Source organism: Sorex araneus, chromosome 4, assembly GCF_027595985.1.
Source record: "Sorex araneus isolate mSorAra2 chromosome 4, mSorAra2.pri, whole genome shotgun sequence".
NCBI classification, from domain to species: domain Eukaryota; kingdom Metazoa; phylum Chordata; class Mammalia; order Eulipotyphla; family Soricidae; genus Sorex; species Sorex araneus.
The window spans coordinates 163034958-163057898 of NC_073305.1; the positions used below are offsets into that span (position 1 = coordinate 163034958).

At 37.5% G+C, this 22941-nt stretch overlaps 1 protein-coding gene across 2 annotated transcripts in view; it reads right to left on the reverse strand.

Moving 5' to 3' along the window:
- The window catches only part of MAP3K5 (mitogen-activated protein kinase kinase kinase 5), a 251880-nt gene that overhangs the window by 106992 nt on the left and 121947 nt on the right, over positions 1–22941 (reverse strand). For both annotated transcript variants that reach the window (XM_055136320.1, XM_055136321.1), the window contains exons 8-10: positions 16817–16929; positions 8476–8635; positions 1037–1190 (exon numbers count right to left, since the gene is read on the reverse strand). In XM_055136320.1, coding sequence (XP_054992295.1) covers positions 1037–1190; positions 8476–8635; positions 16817–16929 — 427 coding nt within the window. The remainder of the gene's footprint in view (positions 1–1036; positions 1191–8475; positions 8636–16816; positions 16930–22941) is intronic.

Genomic DNA, 22941 nt, shown 5'->3' on the forward strand with positions numbered 1-22941 from the left:
ACCACATTTGAGTATGGAAGATTGAGATTCAAGAACTCTAATAGAAAGAATTATGGCCTTGCTTTGGGAAAATATTTGTGCATAGAATGAGTTGCCAGTTATTCCTGAGCTGAATGCCAAATCTATACTGCTCTGAATGAAATTCAGAAAATTATCAGGATGGAGATGGTACAGCTTAGATGAGCAAAATATTTTTTAAAGTATGTGTTGTATGTGCCTATTATACATTTAAACATACATATTTAGAATCTGATAGAGATCAGACAATATATACCAGAACCTATGAGTCATTATCTCCTAATCTAAAGCATTGTAAATAGTGATTGGGGATTCTACATCTGACACTAATCCATGCAGGAAACAAGTGACAAAGGAAACAAAAACGCAGGAGAACAATGCCAATTATCCTGATGACAGTGTCAACAAAACTTTAGTGTGAATTAAAATGAACCATTTGGGGTGGGGGGGATGGAGTGGGGGTGGTGGGAGGGATACTGGGATCATTGGTGGTAGAGAATGGGCACTGGTGAAGGGATGGGTACTCGATCATTGTATGACTGAAATGTATACACGAAAGTTTGTAAGTCTATAACTGTTAATCACTTTAATTCTAAGGCATAAATACAAAAAAATGCATCTCTTTTTGATTTTGAGAAATTATTTTTAAAAATTATTCAAATCAAGCCAATTTACAAAAACAAATATATTAACCAAATGATGGCTGTCCAAAGGCATGAAAATTAGTACAACAATACGGTAACAATCACTGTGCAAGGTGTTCTTTAAAAAACAAAACAAAACAGGGGCCAGAGAAGTAGTTCAGGGGCTAAAGTGCTTGCCTAGTACGCAAATGAATCCAGTTTGATTCCAGGCACCATAGGGAGCAACATAGGGAGAGAACCCTCCTACCTCAGGACTCAACTGGGATTAAACACTGTTGGGTATGATCCAAAAACAAACAAAAATTTTTTAATTGTAATAATATAAGAACTACAGAAGGAATGTCCACAAAGACTTTTAAAAAAAGAGTACTCACTGGAAACCTAACTACAGTCACATCTGTCTTTGTGGCTTCGACCAGGAAATCCATCCAGAAGTCCACAAGTTCCTGCTTTGCCACAGGTTGTTCTGTAGTCAATTTCACAAAATGTTTATATATCAAAATGGTCTCTACAATAGATTTGAGATACCTGAAAAAATTAAAAATACATTAAAACACATTAACATGCAAACTTAGAACCACTTATTTACATATGTTTTCATTTTATCCACTAAAGGTAACAAATATGGTGTTAGTAATTATACATTCAGATTCACCAATTCACCAACAATATTGTTTCATGTTATGTACTTTCACACATTAAATCTCACCAAAATGTAATGAAGTAGGCTATTTTGTTCCCATTTTAAAGGTAAGAATAATGGTGCCTAGAATTAAGTAATTTAGACTAGGTGAGACAATTACTTAACATTTAAAATATATATATATATTTATAGTAATTCCTATATTCCACTCGAAGTGGTATTTAATGCATTTGTTTTAAAATATACTTTCTTTAAAGTTTTCAAAGTAAACCTTTCATAAAAGATCATTGCTTCACTTGAAAACAACTCAGTTTATATGTTATATATTCTCAAATTTGCTAAGATAGTTATAACTTAAAAAATTTATAACCTAAAGGTTATAAATTTAGTAAGGCAGAGCTATAACTTATCAAAGTTATCTCTTTGATATATTTTCAAAGATAAAAGTTAGAAGGAACTAAAGTGCAAGATAATTATATGAGAAGATAGTGGGAATATAAGCATTTAGTAAACTATAACTATGGAAGTTTATCATGATGTATTAACATGAAAAAAAAATAAAAGGTATTTTAAAAATCTATTTTCTTATCAGTGGAAGCTATGGTACCCAGAACCAAAAATTTTGCACCTGTGCTTCAGTCTCCTGTTCTACATAAAGAAATGACAAATTCGGCTGCATATAACTCTTATTTCTCATTTTCTGGTTTACACATTAAATAATTTGTAGAATGCCTACTATGGACATGTCATGGCAGTATAGCCCTGTTTTCAAATTTCATAAGTGCTTAGGAGACAAATGTAAAAGGTTTTATAACTTCATGAAATAACTATCACTGGGGCCAAAACTAAAGAGAAGACTAATAAATGCTACACATTCAACATCGATAGGAAAATAATTAAGAAAACATAGAAAAACAAATGAAGAAAATTCCATTAAATGAAAAACAAAATCCATGTATAGACCACTACCCATGATTTTTTTCATCCTGGTATGGAAAAGGTTTTAGGTCAGGGTACACTGGATGAGCAGATGCGACTAGGAATGTGTTGCTGAGAGGGAGAAGAGCACTGGAAGAGTCAGTCTCGGTATGTGCTGGTATGTAAGTGCATGAAGCTAAGAATGGCATGCTTTGTCTGAATAAAGGGTAGAGTAAACTCAGAATGTGACAAGAGCTGAGGAATTTGGAATGACTAAGATTGTTTGCCAAGCACAGAAGGTAGACTTTAACCCTTAGGCAGTGAGGAGCTGTTAAACTATTGATTTAAGGATTTCAGGGAAAAGACCAGGGTCAGCCATGCAGCTTGGAAAGATAACTGAGAGTGCTACAAGAAAAAAAGTGCTAAGGAGATCCAAATGGGAGTAAATCTTTTAGGAAGTCATGACAGTCTACCACAGAGTTATCTTCTCAAATGTTTCGAAGGGAGTAGGTCAAGAGGTGACTTAGCTGTAAATTTCAGAAGCTACAACACCAAGGAGAGACAAAATCCCATATACTCAAAACATATTTGGAAAAATAAGATACATTCTCAAAATAAGTCATTTTGCTGCTAGCTTGGGTCAAGCTTCCTTCAGAGATAATTCAGTTAGGAAAGATGCCCTGATAAGTGTTTTTTGTTGTTGTTTGGGGGCTATATCTGGAGATTTGCAGGGCTTACTTCTGACTCAACTCAGAGATCATTCCTGGCAGGCTTGGGGGACTGTTCTTGGGGTGCAGAAATTGGACTCAGTCAGTCCTGTGCAAGGTAAGTGCCCTCCCTGCTATACTATCTCTAAATTCTCTTAACTCTCTAGAAAAGACCTTTTTGCCCAAGCTGAGGCAGTTTGGGGAAAAAAAATCCAATCCTATATAATCAGCTACCCAAAGGAATTCAAAGAAGTCCATTCAGGAGTCGCGCACAACCCTTTCCTGAATGTGTAATCTTTTCCTTCCAATTTGTGCCACCCATGCCTTCTGCTTGGTGTATAATTTCATTTACTTTTGGCCTCTCTTCATTCTCTCAAAAAAAAGTGTTCTTTCATTTTTTTTAAATTTTTTATTAGTGAATCACCGTGGGGGTACAGTTACAGATTTATATGTTTTTGTGCTCATGTTTCCCCCATACAAAGTTCGAGACCCCATCCGTTCACCAGTGCCCATTCTCCACCACCAGTAAACCCAGCTTCCCTCCCACCCTCCCCAGTCCCATCTCCCCCCACCTCACACTGCCACTATGGCAGGGTATTCCCTTTTGTTCTCTCTCTCTGATTAGGTGTTGTGGTTTTCAATAAAGGTGTTGAGTGGCCATTGTGTTCAGTCTCTAAATTCGGCACAAGTCACCCTTCCCCGTATGACCTCCGACCACATTTTACTTGGTGTTCCCTCCTCTGAGTTACCCAGAATGAGGGATCAGTGTCCAAGCCATGGAGACAGCCTCCTGGTACTTATTTCTACTATTCTTGGGTGTTAGACTCCTATACTAATATTCTATATTCCACAGATGAGCGCAATCTTTCTCTGTCTGTCTCTCTCTTTCTGACTCATTTCACTTAGCATGATACTTTCCATGCTGATCCACTTATATGCAAACTTCATGACCTCATTTTTTCTAACAGCTGCATAGTATTCCATTGTATAGATGTACCAAAGTTTCTTCAGTCAGTCATCTGTTCTAGGGCACTCAGGTTTTTTCCAGATTCTGGCTATTGTAAACAGTGCTGCGATGAACATATAAGTGCAGATGTCATTTCGACTATACTTTTTTGCTTCTCTGGGATATATTCCCAGCAGTGGTATTGCTGGATCAAATGGAAGCTCAACCTCTAGTTTTTTGAGAATCGTCCATATTGTTTTCCAAAAGGGCCTAACTAGTCGGCATTCCCACCAGCAGTGTAGAAGGGTCCCTTTCTCCACACATCCTCTCCAACAGTGGTTGCTTTTGTTCTTTTGGATGTGTACCAGTCTCTGTGGTGTGAGGTGGTATCTCATGGTTGTTTTGATCTGCATCTCTCTGATGATTAGTGATGTAGAGCACTTTTTCATGTGCCTTTTGGCCATTCGTATCTCTTCCTTGGTAAAGTTTCTGTTCATTTCTTCGCCCCATTTTTTGATGGGGTTGGGTGTTTTCTTCTTGTGGAGTTCAACCAGTGCTTTATATACCATTGATATCAACCCCTTATCTGATGGGTATTGTGTAAATGTCCTTTCCCATTCTGTGGATAGTCTTTGTATTCTGGTCACTGTATCTTTTGAGGTGCAGAAGGTTTTTAGTTTAATGTAGTCCCATTTGTTGATCTCTGTTTTTACTAGATTGCTTAGTTCTGTGTCACCTTTGAAGATACCTTTATCTTCAATATCGTGGAGGATTTTGCTGACCTTGTCTTCAATGTACCTTTTGGTTTGTGGTCTAATGTTGAGGTCTTGAATCCATTTTGATCTGACTTTTGTGCATGGTGTCAGGTCAAGGTCTAAGCTCATTTTTTTGCATGTGGTTGTCCAGTTGTGCCAGCACCATTTGTTAAAGAGGCTTTCCTTGCTCCACTTCACGTCTCTTGCTCCCTTATCAAAGATTAGATGATCATACATTTGGGGTTGTGTGTAGGGATATTCCACCCTGTTCCATTGGTCTACGGCTCTGCCTTTGTTCCAGTACCATGCTGTTTTAATTGTTACTGCTTTGTAGTAAAGTTTGAGGTTGGGGAGGGTGATGCCTCCCATCGTCTTTTCCCCAAGAATTGTTTTAGCTATCCATGGACGTTTGTTGTTCCATATGAATTTTAGGATTGCTTGATCCATTTCTTTGAAAAATGTCATGGGTATCCTTATAGGGATCACATTAAATCTGTATAATGCTTTGGGGAGTATTGCCATTTTGACAACATTGATTCTCCCTATCCACGAGCAGGGTATATGTTTCCATTTCCTCATGTTCTCTTTGATTTCATGGAGTAGCGTTTTGTAGTTTTCTTTGTAGAGGTCTTTTACTTCCTTGGTTAAGCTGATTCCGAGGTACTTGATTTTCTGGGGCACGATTGTGAATGGGATTGCTTTTTTTATGTCCCTTTCCTCTGCCTCATTGTTTGCATATATGAAGGCCATGGATTTTTGGGTATTGATTTTGTAGCCTGCAACTTTACTGTATAAGTCTATTGTTTCTAAGAGTTTCTTAGTAGAGGCTTTGGGCTTCTCTAGATATAGTATCATATCGTCTGCAAATAGTGAGAGTTTGATTTCTTCCTTTCCTATCTGGATGCCCTTAATCTCTTTTTCTTGTCTAATAGCTATCGCAAGTACTTCCAGTACTATATTGAAGAGGAGTGGTGAGAGTGGGCATCCTTGTCTTGTGCCTGATCTTTGAGGAAAGGCTCTTAGCTTTTCCCCATTGAGGATAATGCTTGCTGTAGGCTTGTGATAGATGGCTTTGACTATCTTGAGGAAAGTTCCTCCAAACCCCATTTTGGTGAGGGTTTTCATCATGAACGGATGTTGGATCTAGTCAAATGTTTTTTCTGCATCTATTGATATGATCATATGGTTTTTATCTTTACTTTTGTTAATATGATGGATTATGTTGATTGATTTCCGAATGTTAAACCATCCTTGCATCCCCGGGATGAGTCCCACTTGGTCGTGATGTATGATCTTTTTGATGAGTTGTTGGATCCTATTTGCTAGTATTTTGTTGAGGATCTTCACATCTGTGTTCATCAGGGATATTGGTCTGTAATTTTCTTTCTTAGTGGTGTCTTTGTTTGCTTTTGGTATTAGGGAGATGTATGCTTCATAGAAACTGTTTGGGAGAGTTCCTGTTTTTTCAATTTCCTGGAAAAGTTTGAGGGAAACAGGCAAGAGATCTTCTTTAAATGTTTGGAAGAATTCGCCAGTGAAACCATCTGGGCCTGGGCTTTTGTTTTTGGGGAGGTTTTTGATTACAGTTTCAATTTCCTTAACATTGATGGGTCTATTCAGGTATTCCAAGTCTTCCTTGTTCAGTCTTGGGAGATCGTAGGAATCAAGGAATCCATCCATTTCTTTTAGGTTCTCCTGTTTTGTGGCATATAGACTTTCGAAGTAGTCTCTAATGATCTTTTGAATCTCACTGGTTTCTGTTATGATATCCCCCTTTTCATTTCTAATTCGATTTATTAGGGTTCTCTCTCTTTCTTTCTTTGTGAGTCTTGCTAGCGGTTTATCAATCTTATTTATTTTCTCGAAGATCCAGCTCTTTGTTTCATTGATCTTTCGGATTGTCTTTTTGGTTTCCATGTCATTAATTTCTGCTCTAATTTTTATTATTTCTTTCCTTTGTTCTGGTTTGGGTTCCTTTTTCTGGTCCTTTTCTAAGGTCTTGAGTCATGAAGTCAAGCTGTCTATGTGGGCCCTTTCTTCCTTCCTGAGGAATGCTTGGAGAGCTATAAATTTTCCCCTTAAAAAGTGTTCTTTCTTGATGTAGCTCATCTCCCTTTAAGTGAAAGTGACACCTTTACTGCCTATTTTCTTAAAATCTTTGTGGTGACAAAAGACAAGTACCCAAAGCCTATATGGAGATTAGGACTGACTTATTTTCTTGTAGAGCATAAATTCACCTCAGTCCTAGAGACCATGACGCCTGAAAAATCTAAGTGGCAGGACTAGGTCCTACACGATCTATTGCCAAGCAGTTTGATGACTTTCTTAGTGAAGCTGTCAGGATGTAGTATCCAATCTAAGCAGGAGTTCCTGCAGACTTTCCAGTCCTGACTTGCCTGTATACACAGCTCACCCACAACAGTTCCTCTGATGAAAATGTGAGATGACAAAGAGATACAAATTTTAATAATGAAAGGGAGCACTCAAAACAGAGTAGGGGCATTAGAGGGCAAAAATCAATACACACACCAGTTGGTACCCTGGATTTACAAAAACCCATTAGTAGTTTTTAACTGACTAATATGTGCAGACCAGTGAAAATAGAAGAAGCATTTCTTAGACCATGAAGGCAGAAACCAAAACGAAAACCATATTTACAATGTTATCAATCAATATTCAAATATGAATAAAATAGTACCACTACACAATCTAGGCATTTCATGCGTTAAGTGGCAAACACTTTTACAAAGATTTGCAGGAAATTTCTGGAATTCAGCACTAGTTCGAAGACTGGATTCTGCAAACCAATGATAACATACCCTCCTTAAGCCAGTATCTTGATACCTGGTATTTGAAGAGTTTGGAGAGAATGCAGGCCTACTCACAAAGAACAAATAGCATCTCAGATCAAAGAGGACAATTTATCACTATGCTGACATACAGAAATCACTTCCTTTTGCATGTTTTATCTTCTCTTTTTAAATAATTCATTCATTTATCATTAGGAAGTAATATATATTTCTGCCTAATACAAGTAGGATTTTTTTCTTATGCATTAGAGCACTTATATAGTCCTGTATACAGAATCTCCCAGATTGCTATTTCCTAAGAACTACAAATAAAATTGTTGTTTTCATTTACAGATTAAGTGCTAGCACATAATTAACAAAAATAAATCATCAGTCTGGGACCTAAACTGCTCTGAGTCTTGTTTTTCAGTTTCATGTACAGCCATGTACAGTGGTCAATCACCCCATAATTACATGCAATTGTTACATATATAAAATTAACATTTCCCCAAATAGCCTGAAATGTAGGTGGGACTTTGTTTCTATTTCACCAATGGACACATATTTCATGATAAAGTTGGGCACACACTTAAGAATAATCTGAAACTAGAAAAGCTTGCCTACATGAGAAACACCCTATTGTATCAGCCTAACCCCAAGTAAAAAGAAAAATGAGAATTCCCAAACTGAGGTGAGATCATAAAAGAATCAAAGGGCCTGTGTTTGGAACAGAGGTTTGGGAGACCGATGGAACATGAAAATATGAGACCAATGCATAAAAAGTAGGTGGCACTAGTCAGGCTTGGCCAACAGATCAGTCAAGGTGATAGAAAGACTAAGTTAGTGACTAGCAAATATTACCTATGCCGAAGTCATCAGAATTTACATTCAATAAATTTTATCTATGAACATCCCTTTTTCCTCTAGATTCTAAATGTTATTCTACAATAAAAATAAAATAATTTATTTTTCATGCAACAAATATTTTAAAAAAGGAGAAACTACTGAAGGGGCTGTTTGTTAAACTCAGCAAGTGCATAGTTGTTTACTATTACCATGCAGGTGTCTTTAGTTTGAAGAGCTTCTCAGATGCCTGAATGACTCTCATGTGGTCATTGGCCAAGACACTAGCCCCCAGAAAAAATCCAACTTCCCAGTAGCTCTGGAGGTTTTCCAAATTTCCCTTTTTTCCAAGAAGACTGCTTATCTTCACTCCTAAAAGATGAAAAAGTACGGTATAAACACACGCAGGCAGGCAGAGGGAACTTTTAATTAAAAAGCAAAATTAACTTTCATTCTTCCTTTCACATTAAGATATAAAATGGCTTTAACCCATACACCTGTACTATCACTTGGCTGGCAAATCATTCCAGAATTTTTATGTGTGTTTGTATATGTCTACATTAGAAAGTCAGAACAGCAAATAGCGGATTTCTTTCCCTACTATAGAATACTTTCTTTAGTGAATTAAAAGGAAAATATGCTCAAACTCTTCACAGGTATATAGAGTATACACATTTTTTCAAGATTGATACAATAAATTTTATAGTCAAAAGCAATTATCAAACTCAGGGAATGAAAAAGTAAGGCAACTGCTTTAGATATCGTGATTAGTACTGCTTTGTAACATGACTCAAAGTAGGTCATATTTTTTCAACAACAGAGCTGGTTCTTTCAGTATGTTTTTGTTTCATGATATATATTTGTCTCTGCCCTGCACTTTATTATGTCTGCATATATGTTCTACTAAAAATATATTCATATAGAAACATTTAGTATTTAATTGCTTAATAACATTAAGGTATTAGGAATATTAACTGAGATGAGCCCACAGAGGCCACCTGCCCTGACTCTCAAGGCACACATGTAGATTTTATTCAATACAAAAGCTAATAAATTTCTACCCAGTAAACCAGGAAATTCCTAAAATATATGGCCTGTTGAAGTATAAATGCAAATACTTATAAATATGCCAAAAACAGTAACAATAAGTCTGTCAATGAAAGACGTTACTGGTGCCGGCTTGAACAAATCAATGAGCAACGGGATGATAGTGAAATATTTCTATGTACTGTATAAATATTCTAAGCTCTTATGTATTCTTTAAAATTCTTCTGGCTTTCTGCAATGAGTTAAATAAAATATTTTATAATTTATATTTCCTGATAGTAATAAATTTACCCTATACTTTAATTAAAAGAAATATTATACTTTAAACAACCTTATACTTTATAGGGATACTTATACTTAATTTTTAAATTATTTTTTAATTCTTTTTTTTTAGAGCATTACAAAGCCGTTCACGATAGGATTTCAGTCATACAGTATTCCCACAGCCATCCCTCCACCAGTGTACATTTCCCAGCACCAGTATCCCCAGGTTCCCTCCTATCACTCCCCACCCTTTGGCTGGCACTTTTCTTCTCTCTCAGTTTCTCTCTCTCTCTTTTTTTCTCTCTCTCTCAATGTGGTTTGCAATATTTATACTGAAAGGTTATCAAGAAAATTCTTACCTACTTTTAACCCTCAGATCTTGTCCAATGTGATCATTCCCAGCTATTATAGTCATAGCCATCTCTTCTCTATCTTACCTATCCTCAGCCCCACAAACACTTGTGGTAGTTTTCAACCCTTGACAAATCCTCCTAACCCCTGTTTCCCCTGGTCATGAATACTATTCTTCTAGTAAATATATATTTTATATACCACAAATGAATGCAGTCATTCTATATCTGCACTGTAGCACTGTCGTTCTGTTGTTCATCAATTTGCTCAAGTGGGCACCAGTAACATCTCCATTGTGAGTCTTGTTGTTACTGTTTTTGGCATATCAAATATGCCACGGGTAGCTTGCCAGGCTCTGCTGCGCAGGTGGGATACTCTCAGTAGCTTGCTGGGCCCTCCAAGAGGGACGGAGCAATCGAACTCCGGTCGGCTTCGTGCAAGGGAAACACTCTACACACTGTGCTTTCACTCCAGTCCATTTTTATGGTAAATTATTAGAATGTATGTGTTTGGATAGCATGTGCTATTGAACAGAGAAGACTTATGAAAGCAAATATACTTTAAAGGAAAACAACCTTTAAAAAAATATCTTACACTGTCTCTAACTGTACCACACGGTGATTCACTAATAAAAAATTTTTAAAAAATAACCTTACACTACTTTCTATAATTCTGTAATTCCATTTAAAACCAATAGTGTGCTTAGCTTCAGGCTACATTTTAGGTTTTTTTTCCCTCTTTTCTTAAAAAAAATTCTTTAATTGAATCACAATGAGATACACAGTTACAAAGCTATTCATTACTGAGTCTTAATCCATAGGATCCAATTGTTAACTGGCCTATTGTTGGGGCTGGAGTAATATACAACAGGTAGAGTTGTATATTACTGATCAGAGAGCCAGGAGTAAGACCTAAATACCTATGGGCATGGCGCCCCCATTCCCCTACCCCCCATAAATGTCTACTTATATAGAATTATACCTCTTTTACCAAGTTCTAACCTGCTGGATACTTTCTCCTCCCCCCCAAAAAAAATCTTGCCAAGTTATAAATGAGGTACACAATGTCTACATACCATTTTCTTATTTAATGCTCTAATAACTTTTTTATTATTGAATCACCGTGAGATACACAGTTACAAATTTGTTTATGGTTATTTCAGTCATACAACACTCCAACACTCATCCCTCCACCAATGCACATTTTCCACCACCAATGTCCTCAGTTTCCCTTTCATTAACCCCCTACCCCCCAAATCTGTCTCTAGAGCAGGCATTTCTCTCTCTCTTTCTCTTTCTTCCCACCCTTTTTTGGGCATTATGGTTTGCAATACAGATACTGAAAGGTTATCAGGTATCAGGTCTAATATTCTTTATAGCTTACTTAAAATGTTGACAATGTTTTAATTAGAACTGGGTGACTTCTAAGAACTGAAGTTTTAAGAAGTTTAATTTTTATCATAGTTTTACATTTTTCAGCTGCTATTAAAATCAAGATTGTTTTAGTGAAGAAAGATAGAAAACAGAGCACCTACCAAACACTCAATATGCCTACCAGTGTGCAAAACACACTGACAATGTAACTCACAATGAAGAGAGAGATGAAAGTGTTGAGATATGCTTTGCATGATGGAGGCCCAGGCTGAACTGCTGGTTAACACCTCATGGACTCCTGGGCACTACCCTCCCAACAGAGTAAGGAGTAGTAGCCCCTGAGCACTGCTGATTGCGGCTTCCAAGCACAAACAAAACATTGAAAATGAAACTCTTTAAATTTATGTGAAAACACAGTTAAATATTATATATTTATATTGAGGAGAAAAAAGCACAGACACAATTAGGACTTTGTCAAAGGTCATGCAGTCCATGATGGTACAGAGTATGTACTTGTAACTTTCCATTATGAAAAATTTCAAACTTCACATATGTTGGATTACAGTTTTAAGTATTTTAAGAAATACCATTGCTTTGTCTTTGCTCTCCACGTAGGGAGCTTAGGTTTATTGAGTTACTCCTACCACAGTGCTCCAGAGTGCTCCAAGGCACACCCAATTCCATCAGACACTCCCAATCCTCTGTGTTTATCTTTAACCTGCCTTTTGTGTTCTTCTTCCCCTATCTGTTAATCATTAATATCCCCAAATCAGACCCTGTAACTTGTAAAATCAAATTTTTCTGAGGGCTGTGGATTTTGTATATGTAAGTGAAATGTTGCTTTTCTCTTTCCCTTATGTCCTTTGTATAGTTTATTTTAGTCCAACGTCCTTTTTTTGTATAGACACAGTAAGACAGTTAATGCTATGCTTTTGTAACATGGAAGTTAATTGACTCCGAGTAATACTTACTGTGCATTCAACATATTTATTTGACTTAAGCCTCAGTTGCCCTTAGTTCCTAACATCCCAAAACAGGCAGAGGGTTCCTGGTGAGGGACAAGGATGAACCCAGGGCAATCCATAAGCTACCCTGGCATTAAAAAGGGATAGGATAAGTATCATAAGAAGTATAAGGTAACAGCACGGTCATGGGACATACTCTATCGTGACCCCCAAACAAGTGACTGAACAAGGACCCTGCTTGGGTTACAAAAGACTACCCTGGCCTGAGGACTATAGCCAGTGATATATATAGTAAATGTCCCCAGGAAAAGCCAGCCTTTAAGCAAAATATATTTCTTACTGTCTCCATACAAAATGACTAGAAATATTATTAAAAAGTAAATTTAAGATATTTGCTTAAGTGGATACTGGCTAAGGAAAGAGAACAGCAATACACCTTTTCTGCCCTTGGATGTTCTCCTAATAGGAATCTAGGGTGCTGAGCATTTACATGAGATTTTGTCCTTGAGTAAATCTCCTAGGACTTCCCCTGAGGGAAGGGCTTTACATCTGTTCATTGTTTATGATAAAGTTCAACCACACCTACATTTAATTGCTACCCCCAGCCATTCATGACTTCTCTATCACTAATGTGGTGAAACCTGAGTTAATGGCAACTGATTACCAACCAGCCTGGTAGCCCCAATCCTTCTTACAACAGAATGTGATCAAGCAAAGCACTGCATTGCTTTCTTAGGTTTCTTTTAACCTAACCAATCCACTCACACTTTCTCCCCTATGACACTGACTTTTCAAATATAACTGAAGAAGGAATATTTGGGAACTGTCTACTAGTATCTGACGGAGTTGTCTAATTTATTTCTCCAGCCACTATCATTCCTATTAACTGGATGTTAGATGCTAAGTTGGTGAAATATTTTACTGAGATTACTTTGCAGGAAATGTTTATTTCTCCACAGCCCTAACATTACAACTCTCTTTTGGGTATTCTCACTCCTGGGGATGCTAACTGCATCACTGACATCTCGACAATGGAGATGTTACTGGTACCAGCTTGAGTAAATCGATGAGCAACGGGATAACAGTGATGACAATGATACAGTGATGCTACAAAAAAGTATGGCCTGATATAAGCCAGGTTACAAAGTAAGGGCAGGGGTAAGGAAGGGTCATTTTCTTCCAGAAACAACTTTTGAAGAGTCCCAGCCCATCATTTTTTCTTTCTATCAAATGGCTGGACAAGGGATAAAATCTCAACATGAGCTTCAAAGTATTTTCTCGCATTATCTCTTGCTGGAAGAGTGATAGCTTAGTCTGGCCTCCCCCACCTTCTTCAGCTAGGACAATGGGAAGTCTATTTCCAGTGCGTGTAAAAATGGGCTGAAGCTTGCTTTGAAGTCAGCTTGGGGACAGGGTAGGGCTTTCTCAGACCCAGGGGGCAGAGATCCCTCTGTAATTGTAGGCACATAAATTATTTGACTGGGCAATGGTAGGAAGATTCCTATAAAATATTTTCTGCAATTTGACCAGCTTGTTCAGAGGGTGGTGCTTGTGGCTTTGTTCCTCAACCCCCCACCCCACTCTCCACCCCCAGCACTGAGATACACCCAGCGGCCCTGGACACAGCCTGTGGCTAAGTTGCCTGGATCTTCAGGGCCCTTCCTGCTCCAGAAGAGGCACATGCAAAACACCAAATAATTACTTTTTAACTTAATGACCATAGTTCTAATGGATGATCTTTGGTAGGATCAATATCATTTCTACATCATTATCATTATCAGTTGCATTATCTCTTCTGTTTAGCTAGAATTTTTTTGAAGAATATATTCTCCTGATGAGTAAATATATTTAATATGCAGCATCCTCTAAGAAAAGTTTGAGCTCACCAGATATAGTCTATAGACTATAGACTATAGTCTCCAAATAGGTTAGGGAAGATGCTTAATTTCTACTCGGTAATTTACAGTTCTCTGAGAAAATGGTTACCCTCATAGGTGACAAATGATTTGCTTTCTGGTTAGTGATGGGTTTTATTTTTACTTTGATTACTTTTTCACGATTATCTTTATAAACTCATGGACTTTTAGATTCAGTAATAAAATCTTTATTTTTATTGCTCCCTGAAAATGAGATTCAAATAGTGGTTTGTCACCATTTCAAGTACAATATTCTTTCATTACATCATCATTACAGTTGAAGATCCAAACTTCTAATTTTGTTTCTCATAAAATGTCTTAAATTTGAAAAATTCCAAGGGAGATGGGAGAACATTTTTTTTAATTGAGTTACTGGATCAGGTTTCAGCCATACAATGTTCCAACACTGGTTCCTCCACCAGTGTACAGTCATCCCTACCCCCAAGCCTCTCCCTATGGCAGGTTCGTTCTCTCTCTCTCTCTCCACCATCTCTATCCCTCTCTCCTCCCTCCCCCCTTCCCTCTCTATCTCTATCCCCCTCTCTCTCCTCCCTCTCTCCTTCCCTCTCTCTCTCTTGCTTCTTTTGGGAATTATGGTTTGCAAGATAGATATTGAGAGATTATCATGTTTGGGAGAACAATGTTTTACTGAGCTAAATTCTGAGTGTTAAGTTTAAGATTTGTGAAATCAAAAGAAACACGAAGAAAGTTTAAAGTGTGATTCTGTATCTTTAATTCCTAGTTCCAATCTAAACACTATTTGAAAAACAAACCAAGTAGTACAACACAAACCCTACAGTAATTAATTAATTCTAATAATAACCTGGCAAGCTACCCATGGTGTATTCGATATGCCAAAAACAGTAACAAGTCTCACAATGGAGATGTTACTGGTGCCCACTCGAGCAAATCAATGAACAAGAGGACAACAGTGCTACAGTGCAATTATTAACTAATATACATACACAAACAGACTCGCACTGCCCCCCCCCCCGGCACACACCCTAAAATTGAGTCTTAGCAGAGACCAGGAAATAGCACAAGGTTAGAGTAATGTCTAGCATGTGCCATACCTGGGTTCAATTTCTGGCACCAAAGAGTCCCCAGAGAATCACCAGGTGTCACAATAGGAACCCGAGCACACCACAAATGAGGTCCTGATGAACTGGCTTGAGCCAATGCAGGGCCCAAGAGCAGCACTGCACCCATGGGCACTTGCACTGAACTGCTGGTCCAAGTGGCCAAGAATCTTGGATGGCTTTCGCCCACCTTATCTCTACCCCGCCCCCATCTCCTGAGCACCTCCCCTTAAAGTCTTTAGGCAATATGATAGTCAAGTACTTCTTACATTAAAGAGTAAACTGAAGATAATATCATTGTACAGTTTTAGATTTGGTGGCCATCTTATGAGGTCTTAGTTTTTAATTTTTCACCATTTATAAATACATATTTCAAAATACACATAAAGAAGCACTTTCATAAAGAATACTATAGGAATAATTAAAAATTACTAAATTACTTAATTTGGTAATTAAGAGAAATCTGTGCATTTGCAAGAATAAAAAAATGGGAGCATGAAAACTGCTGAAAAATTTGGTTACTTTTGAAAAGAATTAAAGACATATCTTTAGAATATGTCAGATATGGGCTGCAGAAAAAGCTCAACGAACCGGAATGTTTTGCATATGGAATGTCTGCAAGTTTTGCATGTGGAAAGTCTGGGTTCAATCCCAGCAGCACATTGTTCCCTAAGCACCACGAGGATGACCTGTAAGCAGAGTCAGTGAATGAGTTACTATGAGACAATGGTGAAGGAAAACACACTCTGACGGGAGTTGTGGTGTTGGAATATTGTATACATGAAATCTTATCACCGACAGTATTGTAAAACTGTAAGCCATGGTGACTAAAATTAAAACAAAACAAAACATTGGTCAAAGGCACATGTCATCAATGGCTACAATGGCTACAATAAAGACATGGTCCTGAAAGAGCCCGTCACTCGCCAAGTCTACCATCTACCTAAGCTGCTGTTCTTGCAGTATGAAATGCCACTTCCAGTACCACCGTCCTCTGAGGAGCAGGTGGGCATATGACAAGTCGAAATAGGAAATAGGAAAAGCTCCCCCCACCCATTTTTCTATAGCATCACACAAGCAAAACCCAGGGTTGGAACAAGTAGTACACCACATAGGGTTTTCTTGCGCATGATTGACTTGGGTTCAATCCCCAGTACCTCATATGTTTGCCTGAGCACTGCCAAGACTCTTAGCAAAGAGTCAGGAGCAAGCCCTGAGCACTACCAGGTGTGATACAAAATACAAGAAAATAAAAAGCAAGCAATATCAATCAGAAAGAATAACCTTTTAGACATTCCATAGAGCAAAACTACTTTATCTGGAAGTTGGTGTTGAATGCTGTCTATACTTTCAGTATTAACTTGAATGAAACAGGGTTATTACTAGAAACAGGTAAATATATATTAGACTCTGAATTACACCTATCATAATTATACACAGCAATATGTCACACTCAAGAAGTTTTTTTTTTATTTTAGTAAGTCAGGTAAGAAAAATCAAAAGGAGCACAAATGAGTGCAGTTTCTTGATTTCCATGAACATTTCAAGCTGTAATTACCGACTTTCCGGAGCTCAAAGGAAGATTCAAACTGGTGCCCAGCTGCTAGGAGGAGAACCGCATAATTTATTCCTGACTGCAGGGTTGGCTCAGATTCAAATGCCTTTTTGAACCTATAAAAAAAGTACAAGTTTACTTTCTCAGTCTTGAAGTTCTGGGTGTGCAAACTCCTGTTTGCATAACTCAATGTCTAAGCAAGAAAAAAATATTCTGCTGGCCTTCACCCCAGAATTTAGTGTGCTGTAAGGATTAAAAGATTAAGTAACTATTTACTTCCACCCTTACCTTTGCATTCTCCTACTTAACTTGCTTTCACCATAGCAGTCCCAGTCTATTAACTAGTTACCATAAATATGTAGTGGGAAGAAAGAGGAGAGAGGGCAGAGACAGGTATAAAGGGAGACAGGGAGACAGAGACTAAGACAGACATGCAGAGAGACAGAGGCCGATACAGGGGTGGGGGGTGTGGGGACATACATGAGTGAGCAATGAAAAATTTAAGATGATAACACTGTACATATTTTAAGTAGTTATTTAAATGGATTTTAATACACAAAGCAATGAGGATCATCCAGGTAACGTAATAACCAATTAATTTCATAAGTGATAGAGATGTAAAATAAGAATGCTATCTGTACTAAAAATTAAGAAAATAAGAGACTGTGTCCCTGAATACTTCTATTTATTTTATTTTTTAATTCTTTTTGCTTTTTGGGTCACACCCGGCAATGCACCGGGGTTGCTCCTGGCTCTGCACTCAGTAATTACTCCTGGCAGTGCTTTGGGGACCATATAGGATGTTGGGGAACCAAACCCAGGTCAGCTGCGTGCAAGGCAAACACCCTACCCGCTGTACTATTGTTCCAGCCCCTGCATACTAATTTTTAGCTCAAAGTGAATAAACGGCTTTTCTGAATATGCATGAAACTGAGTATCACCATTAATAATGTTTCAACAACTATAAAGACCTCAGTGTTTGCAACATATTATATTTTCAAGGTCAAAACTTCCTAGGATATATCAAGGATTTCTTCTCATACATCCCTTACCAGGTAACAATATATGACATTATTTCATTTGGAACATGGACAAGAAGAAAATTAAAATAAATACCTTAGTGACAAAAGAAACTTACAGAATGAAATATAAAAACAAAATTTTGGGGGTGGGGAGCAGGAGGGTTAAGTCACATTCTCTGGCGCTCGGTGTACTGAGGTTAGCTGTGTACAAGGTAAGCTCTTTAACCTCTATGCTATCTTCCAGTCAGTCACTATTTTAAAAAATCAGATGATGGATTAGGGAGATAGCTCAAAGGCCTGGAGCACATTCCTCACATTTGATCCTGTCCGCTCCCACCCCCCACCCCAATAATCTCCTTACCACCCAAGCACTGTAAAGTATAAATCTGGAGGTGTCCCCCATCATAGCAAAATAAGGTCTTTGTTGCTCTAATAACACCAGACCCTTGTATTGAACCCAGGTGGCCCAGTTGGCCATGCATTGCCATGAATATCCCCCCCTAAAACTTGCTTTGGAGAACCTCTTTAAAAAGGAGGGGAAAAAACCCTCAAACTGTGAAACATAAAAAATAAATACATAGTGAATGACCATTTGATGTTACAGAAAGACTGCATAAAATATACATTACAATTAAAAGATAAACTCACTGATATTTAAATTATTAGCTAAAAATGAAAGAACCCAGAGTGGTGGCAGGCACAATAGTATGCACTATAATATATTATTGATGTTTATGTATATTACAATTTTTCTATTATTTATTTATTTACTATTATTTAAAGATACACTTTAAAAGAGTACTTTTTCAGAATATTGAAGATCTCATGCCCTTTTTAAGGATCTTACAATTGATACAAAACAAATAACTTTGAATGGAAAGAGAAAGCAAATATTAATCTTAACTATTTGGTTCAAATAGCAGTGTAATATGGAATATATAAACAGTATTTCCAACTGTATTACTGTTGATGATTAAAAAAAAATTATCTCTCAGAGGCAGAGAGGTTTCCCAGCTCTAAAGTGGAAAAAGCACACATGCTGCTGATTCAAAGCTAGTCATATCAAGAAGACTCTAATTATAAGGGAGACTCATATAAGTCTCAAAGTTTTTCATATTTGTTCATAGCAGAAATTTCCTAAGAACAAAAACAAAAGCACAGTTGAAGAAAGAAACTAGAAATTTTTCTTTCTAGTATTTCTTTCAACAAATATATTCTTTCATTTTCCCTGAAGCCTAAGAACTTGGAATATTTCTCTTACTAATATGAAATAGATGCAAAATTCAAGATATCAGCAGGGCAGATAGCTTAAAGCACTAGTGGAGCACCAAAGGGCCTCCCAAGAAACTGCCGATGCCAGGAACCCCAGGCCATAAAAATGGGAGCAGCCCATAAGCATGGCAAGGTGTGGCTCCCAAACCCAAAACCCAATCAGAAAAATATGCAAGACAGTCCCAAATCAATGAGTACATGTTAACTAACTACTGCCTATGTGTCCAAATCAACTCAAATGAGGAGGGGTTTTCTGTTACCATAAACAAAATGTTAATACTTTAAACCAAACTATACATGTAGGCAAAGTCAAAACTATGTTTCTGGAATTCACAGCATTACCAGACAGTTAGGTCTGTGGAGGTGGGAGAGCAGAAAAACTCCTCACCTATATTCTAAGGCTTGGAATCACCCCCTGTGATATTAGTACTGGGACTAGCGGTGCCTGAATGGCCACCAGAGCTTGGGGAGCGGGTATCAGTATGGTGCCAGACATTTGGTGCAGGGCCTAGCACATACAAATTACTCCTTCTACCACTTTGAGCTATGTCTCCAGTCCTGCAAGTCTTAGATTTTTCTCTGGGTTTAAAATAATGTTTGTTGAATTACAAAAGATTAAATATTGTTATAATTATTAATAACTCAAAAGAGTAGAAATTCCCATGCACTGTAAATAAGCACAGTGTTTCTTGGTAGAAATGTGCCCATGTAAAAGTTATAACAATTTGGAAAAAGCATGTAAACCTATTGACACAACAGTTACACATCTGTGAATTTTTTTATGAAGATCATTATGTACATAGCCAGAAGGGTTTGGAGACATAGTGCAACAGATGGGGCACTAGCCTTGAACATGGCTGATCCGAATTCAATCTCTAACATTCTATATGATCCCCCAAGCACTTCCAGGAGTAATTACTCAGTGCAGGGCCAGGATTAATCCCTGAGAAGTGCCAGGTATGACCCAAAAACAGAAACAAAAAAAGATGTTGGAGTCAGAAGTTTAGAGGGATATTTGTTACAAGATGAAAAAGTTCTTTTAAACTTCTTGTAATATTAAAATTAGAATCTATAGTAAAATGTATTCGAAATGGTGGAAAGCTATGTAGCCACTTAATTGTAGAAGAGGGCCAAAGAGATAGCACATGGGTTAAGGCACTTGTCTTGCATGAAGCTGATCATGGTTTAATCCCTGGCACAACATATAGTTCCAACTGAGCAAGGCCAAAAGTGATCTAAGAGCACAAAGCCAGCAATAATCCCAGAATGTCACCAGATATGGCCCAAAAATGCAAAATAAACAAATTGTAGAAGAAAATCCAACACTTGGAGAAAAAAATCAGTTTCCAAGTACGATATAGTTTCTATTTGGAAGAGACTCCTGATACAACAACCAAGAGGATAAAGTTTCAATATCAAAAACATGTTTTTATAGATATTGGAGATCTGTGGAAGCAATAAAAACCCTCAGAGTTGAAATATAACTTGAAAAGGAAATATCCTTCAAACATGAACTGAATTTCTTTTGTTGATTTTAGGGGCATCTGCTGATTCTGACATAAGATTGTAAGGGATTGACATAAGGAGAGAAACTCTACCAGAAAAAAGAGAAACTAGGTCATTTCATGATAATTTCATGGGCTAGCATAATAGAATGTGACCTGGAAGCACCCCAAACCTGTGCTCATTGTTTTCCACAGGACATTACTTGAATGCTAGATTGTACAAAATGGTGTGGAAAAGGACATCTTTCTGCAACAATGTGTATGTCTATACTACTTATGTGACCAACAAATGAGACAAAAATGGCAAAAAGAAGAGCTGGCCTAGATGACTATTCATATGCTGAGGTTTGTAGTCAGAACCTTAAAATAATTACAAACAGATAATTACAAGTGACATGGGGAAGAGATGAACAAAGTAGATTAAAAGATAAATAATTTTAGTAGTTGGAAACTAAAAAATCAAATAGTTAATTTGCTTCACATAAAAAAAATCAAATGACCAGGACCATAGAGATAGTTCAGTCATATGACCTAGTACAAAACTTAGGACATACTATTGAATCCAGTGTGGGTTCAAAGCACTATATGACATGGTCTTGAGTCACTAGGAGGCTTGAGTCACTAGATTCTGGAGGCCCCTGCATATTTCTGGGTTCTTCAGCAAAGGACAGAGTTTGAAAATTAGATGTTCTTATACTTCATAGAGACAAACAATAGCATATTATACCAAACCAAAGAAAATCAGAAGATTAATAAAATTAATAAAATGCAAGGCTGCAGGGGCCAGAGTTATAGTACAGCTGGTACCTGCCTTGCACACAGATGACCCCGTTTTACCCCCAGCATCCAATATGGCCCCCTGGTCCCCACCAGGAGTTATCACTGAGCACAGAGTCAGGAGTAAGTCTTGAGCACCAGCAGTTGTGCCCCCCTTCCAGAAAATAAAAATGCAAGGCAGCAGGCTGCTCATGTGTAACAAAGAGAAAATATAAACATATAATAATATATATAATAAATTACTATTAAGCTATTAGAAATTAAATTAAATTAAGAAATTAAAAGGGAAGTATCAGTATAGATCCTATTAGCATTAAAGGAAAGTAAAAAATATTTGAACATTATGTCAAAAAGTTTTTGATGAAAATTACATACTAATAAAACAAGGAAAAATGGGGATTGAACACTTCTCTTTTAGTTTTTAAATGACTGTCCATATTGTTTTCCAGAAAGGCTGGACCAGTCAGCATTCTCACCAACAGTGAAGGAGTGTCCTTTTTTTCCCACATCCACGCCAGCACCAGTTGCTTTAGTTCTTTTGAATGTGTGCTAGTCTCTGTGGTGTGAGATTATATCTCATTGTTGTTTTGATTTGCATCTCCCTGATGACTAGGGATGTGGAGCACTTTTTCATGTGCCTTTTGGCCATTTGTATTTTGTTATTGAGGAAACTTCTGTTCATTTCTTCTCCCCATTTTTTGATGGGGTTGGAGGTTTTTTCCTTATACAATTCTACTAGTGTCTTGTATATTCTGGATTTTAACCCCTATCAGATGGGTATTGGGTAAATTTTCTTTTCCATATTGTGGGCTCTTTCTGTATTTTGGTCACTGTTTCTTTTGAAGTGCAGAAGCTTCTTAGTTTGATGTAGTCTCATTTGTTTATGTTTGCTTCCACTTGCATGGTCAGTGCTGTTTCTTCCTTAAAGATGCTTTTAGCTTCAATGTCATGGAGAGTTCTGCCTACATTTTCTTCTGTGAACCTTGTATACTCATATCTGATATTGAGGTCTTTAATCCACTTTGATCTGACTTTTGTGCCTGGCATTAGACAGAGGTCAGAGTTCATTTTTTTGCAGGTAGCTATCCAGTTTTCCCAGCACCACTTGTTGAAGAGGCTTTCCTTGTTCCACTTTTCATTTCTTGAGCTTCTATATGACCCCGCAATAAAACTTCTGGGAATATATCCCGAGGATGCAAAAAAGCACATTAGAAATGACATCTGTACCTATGTATTTATTGCAGCCCTGTTCACAATAGCCAAAATATGGAAACAACCCAAGTGCCCTAAAACAGATGACTGGTTAAAGAAACTGGTTAAAGATATGGACCCAGGTGTTTTTTGTTTGTTTTTGTTTTTGGCTTTTTGGGTCACACCTAGCAATGCACAGGGGTTATTCCTGGTTCATGCACTCAGGAGTTACTCTTGATGGTGCTCGGTGGACCATATGGGATGCTGGGAATTGAACCCGGGTCGGCCGTATGCAAGGCAAACACCCTACCTGCTGTGCTATCACTCTAGGACCTGACCAGTTTTAATTTTCTGCACGTGG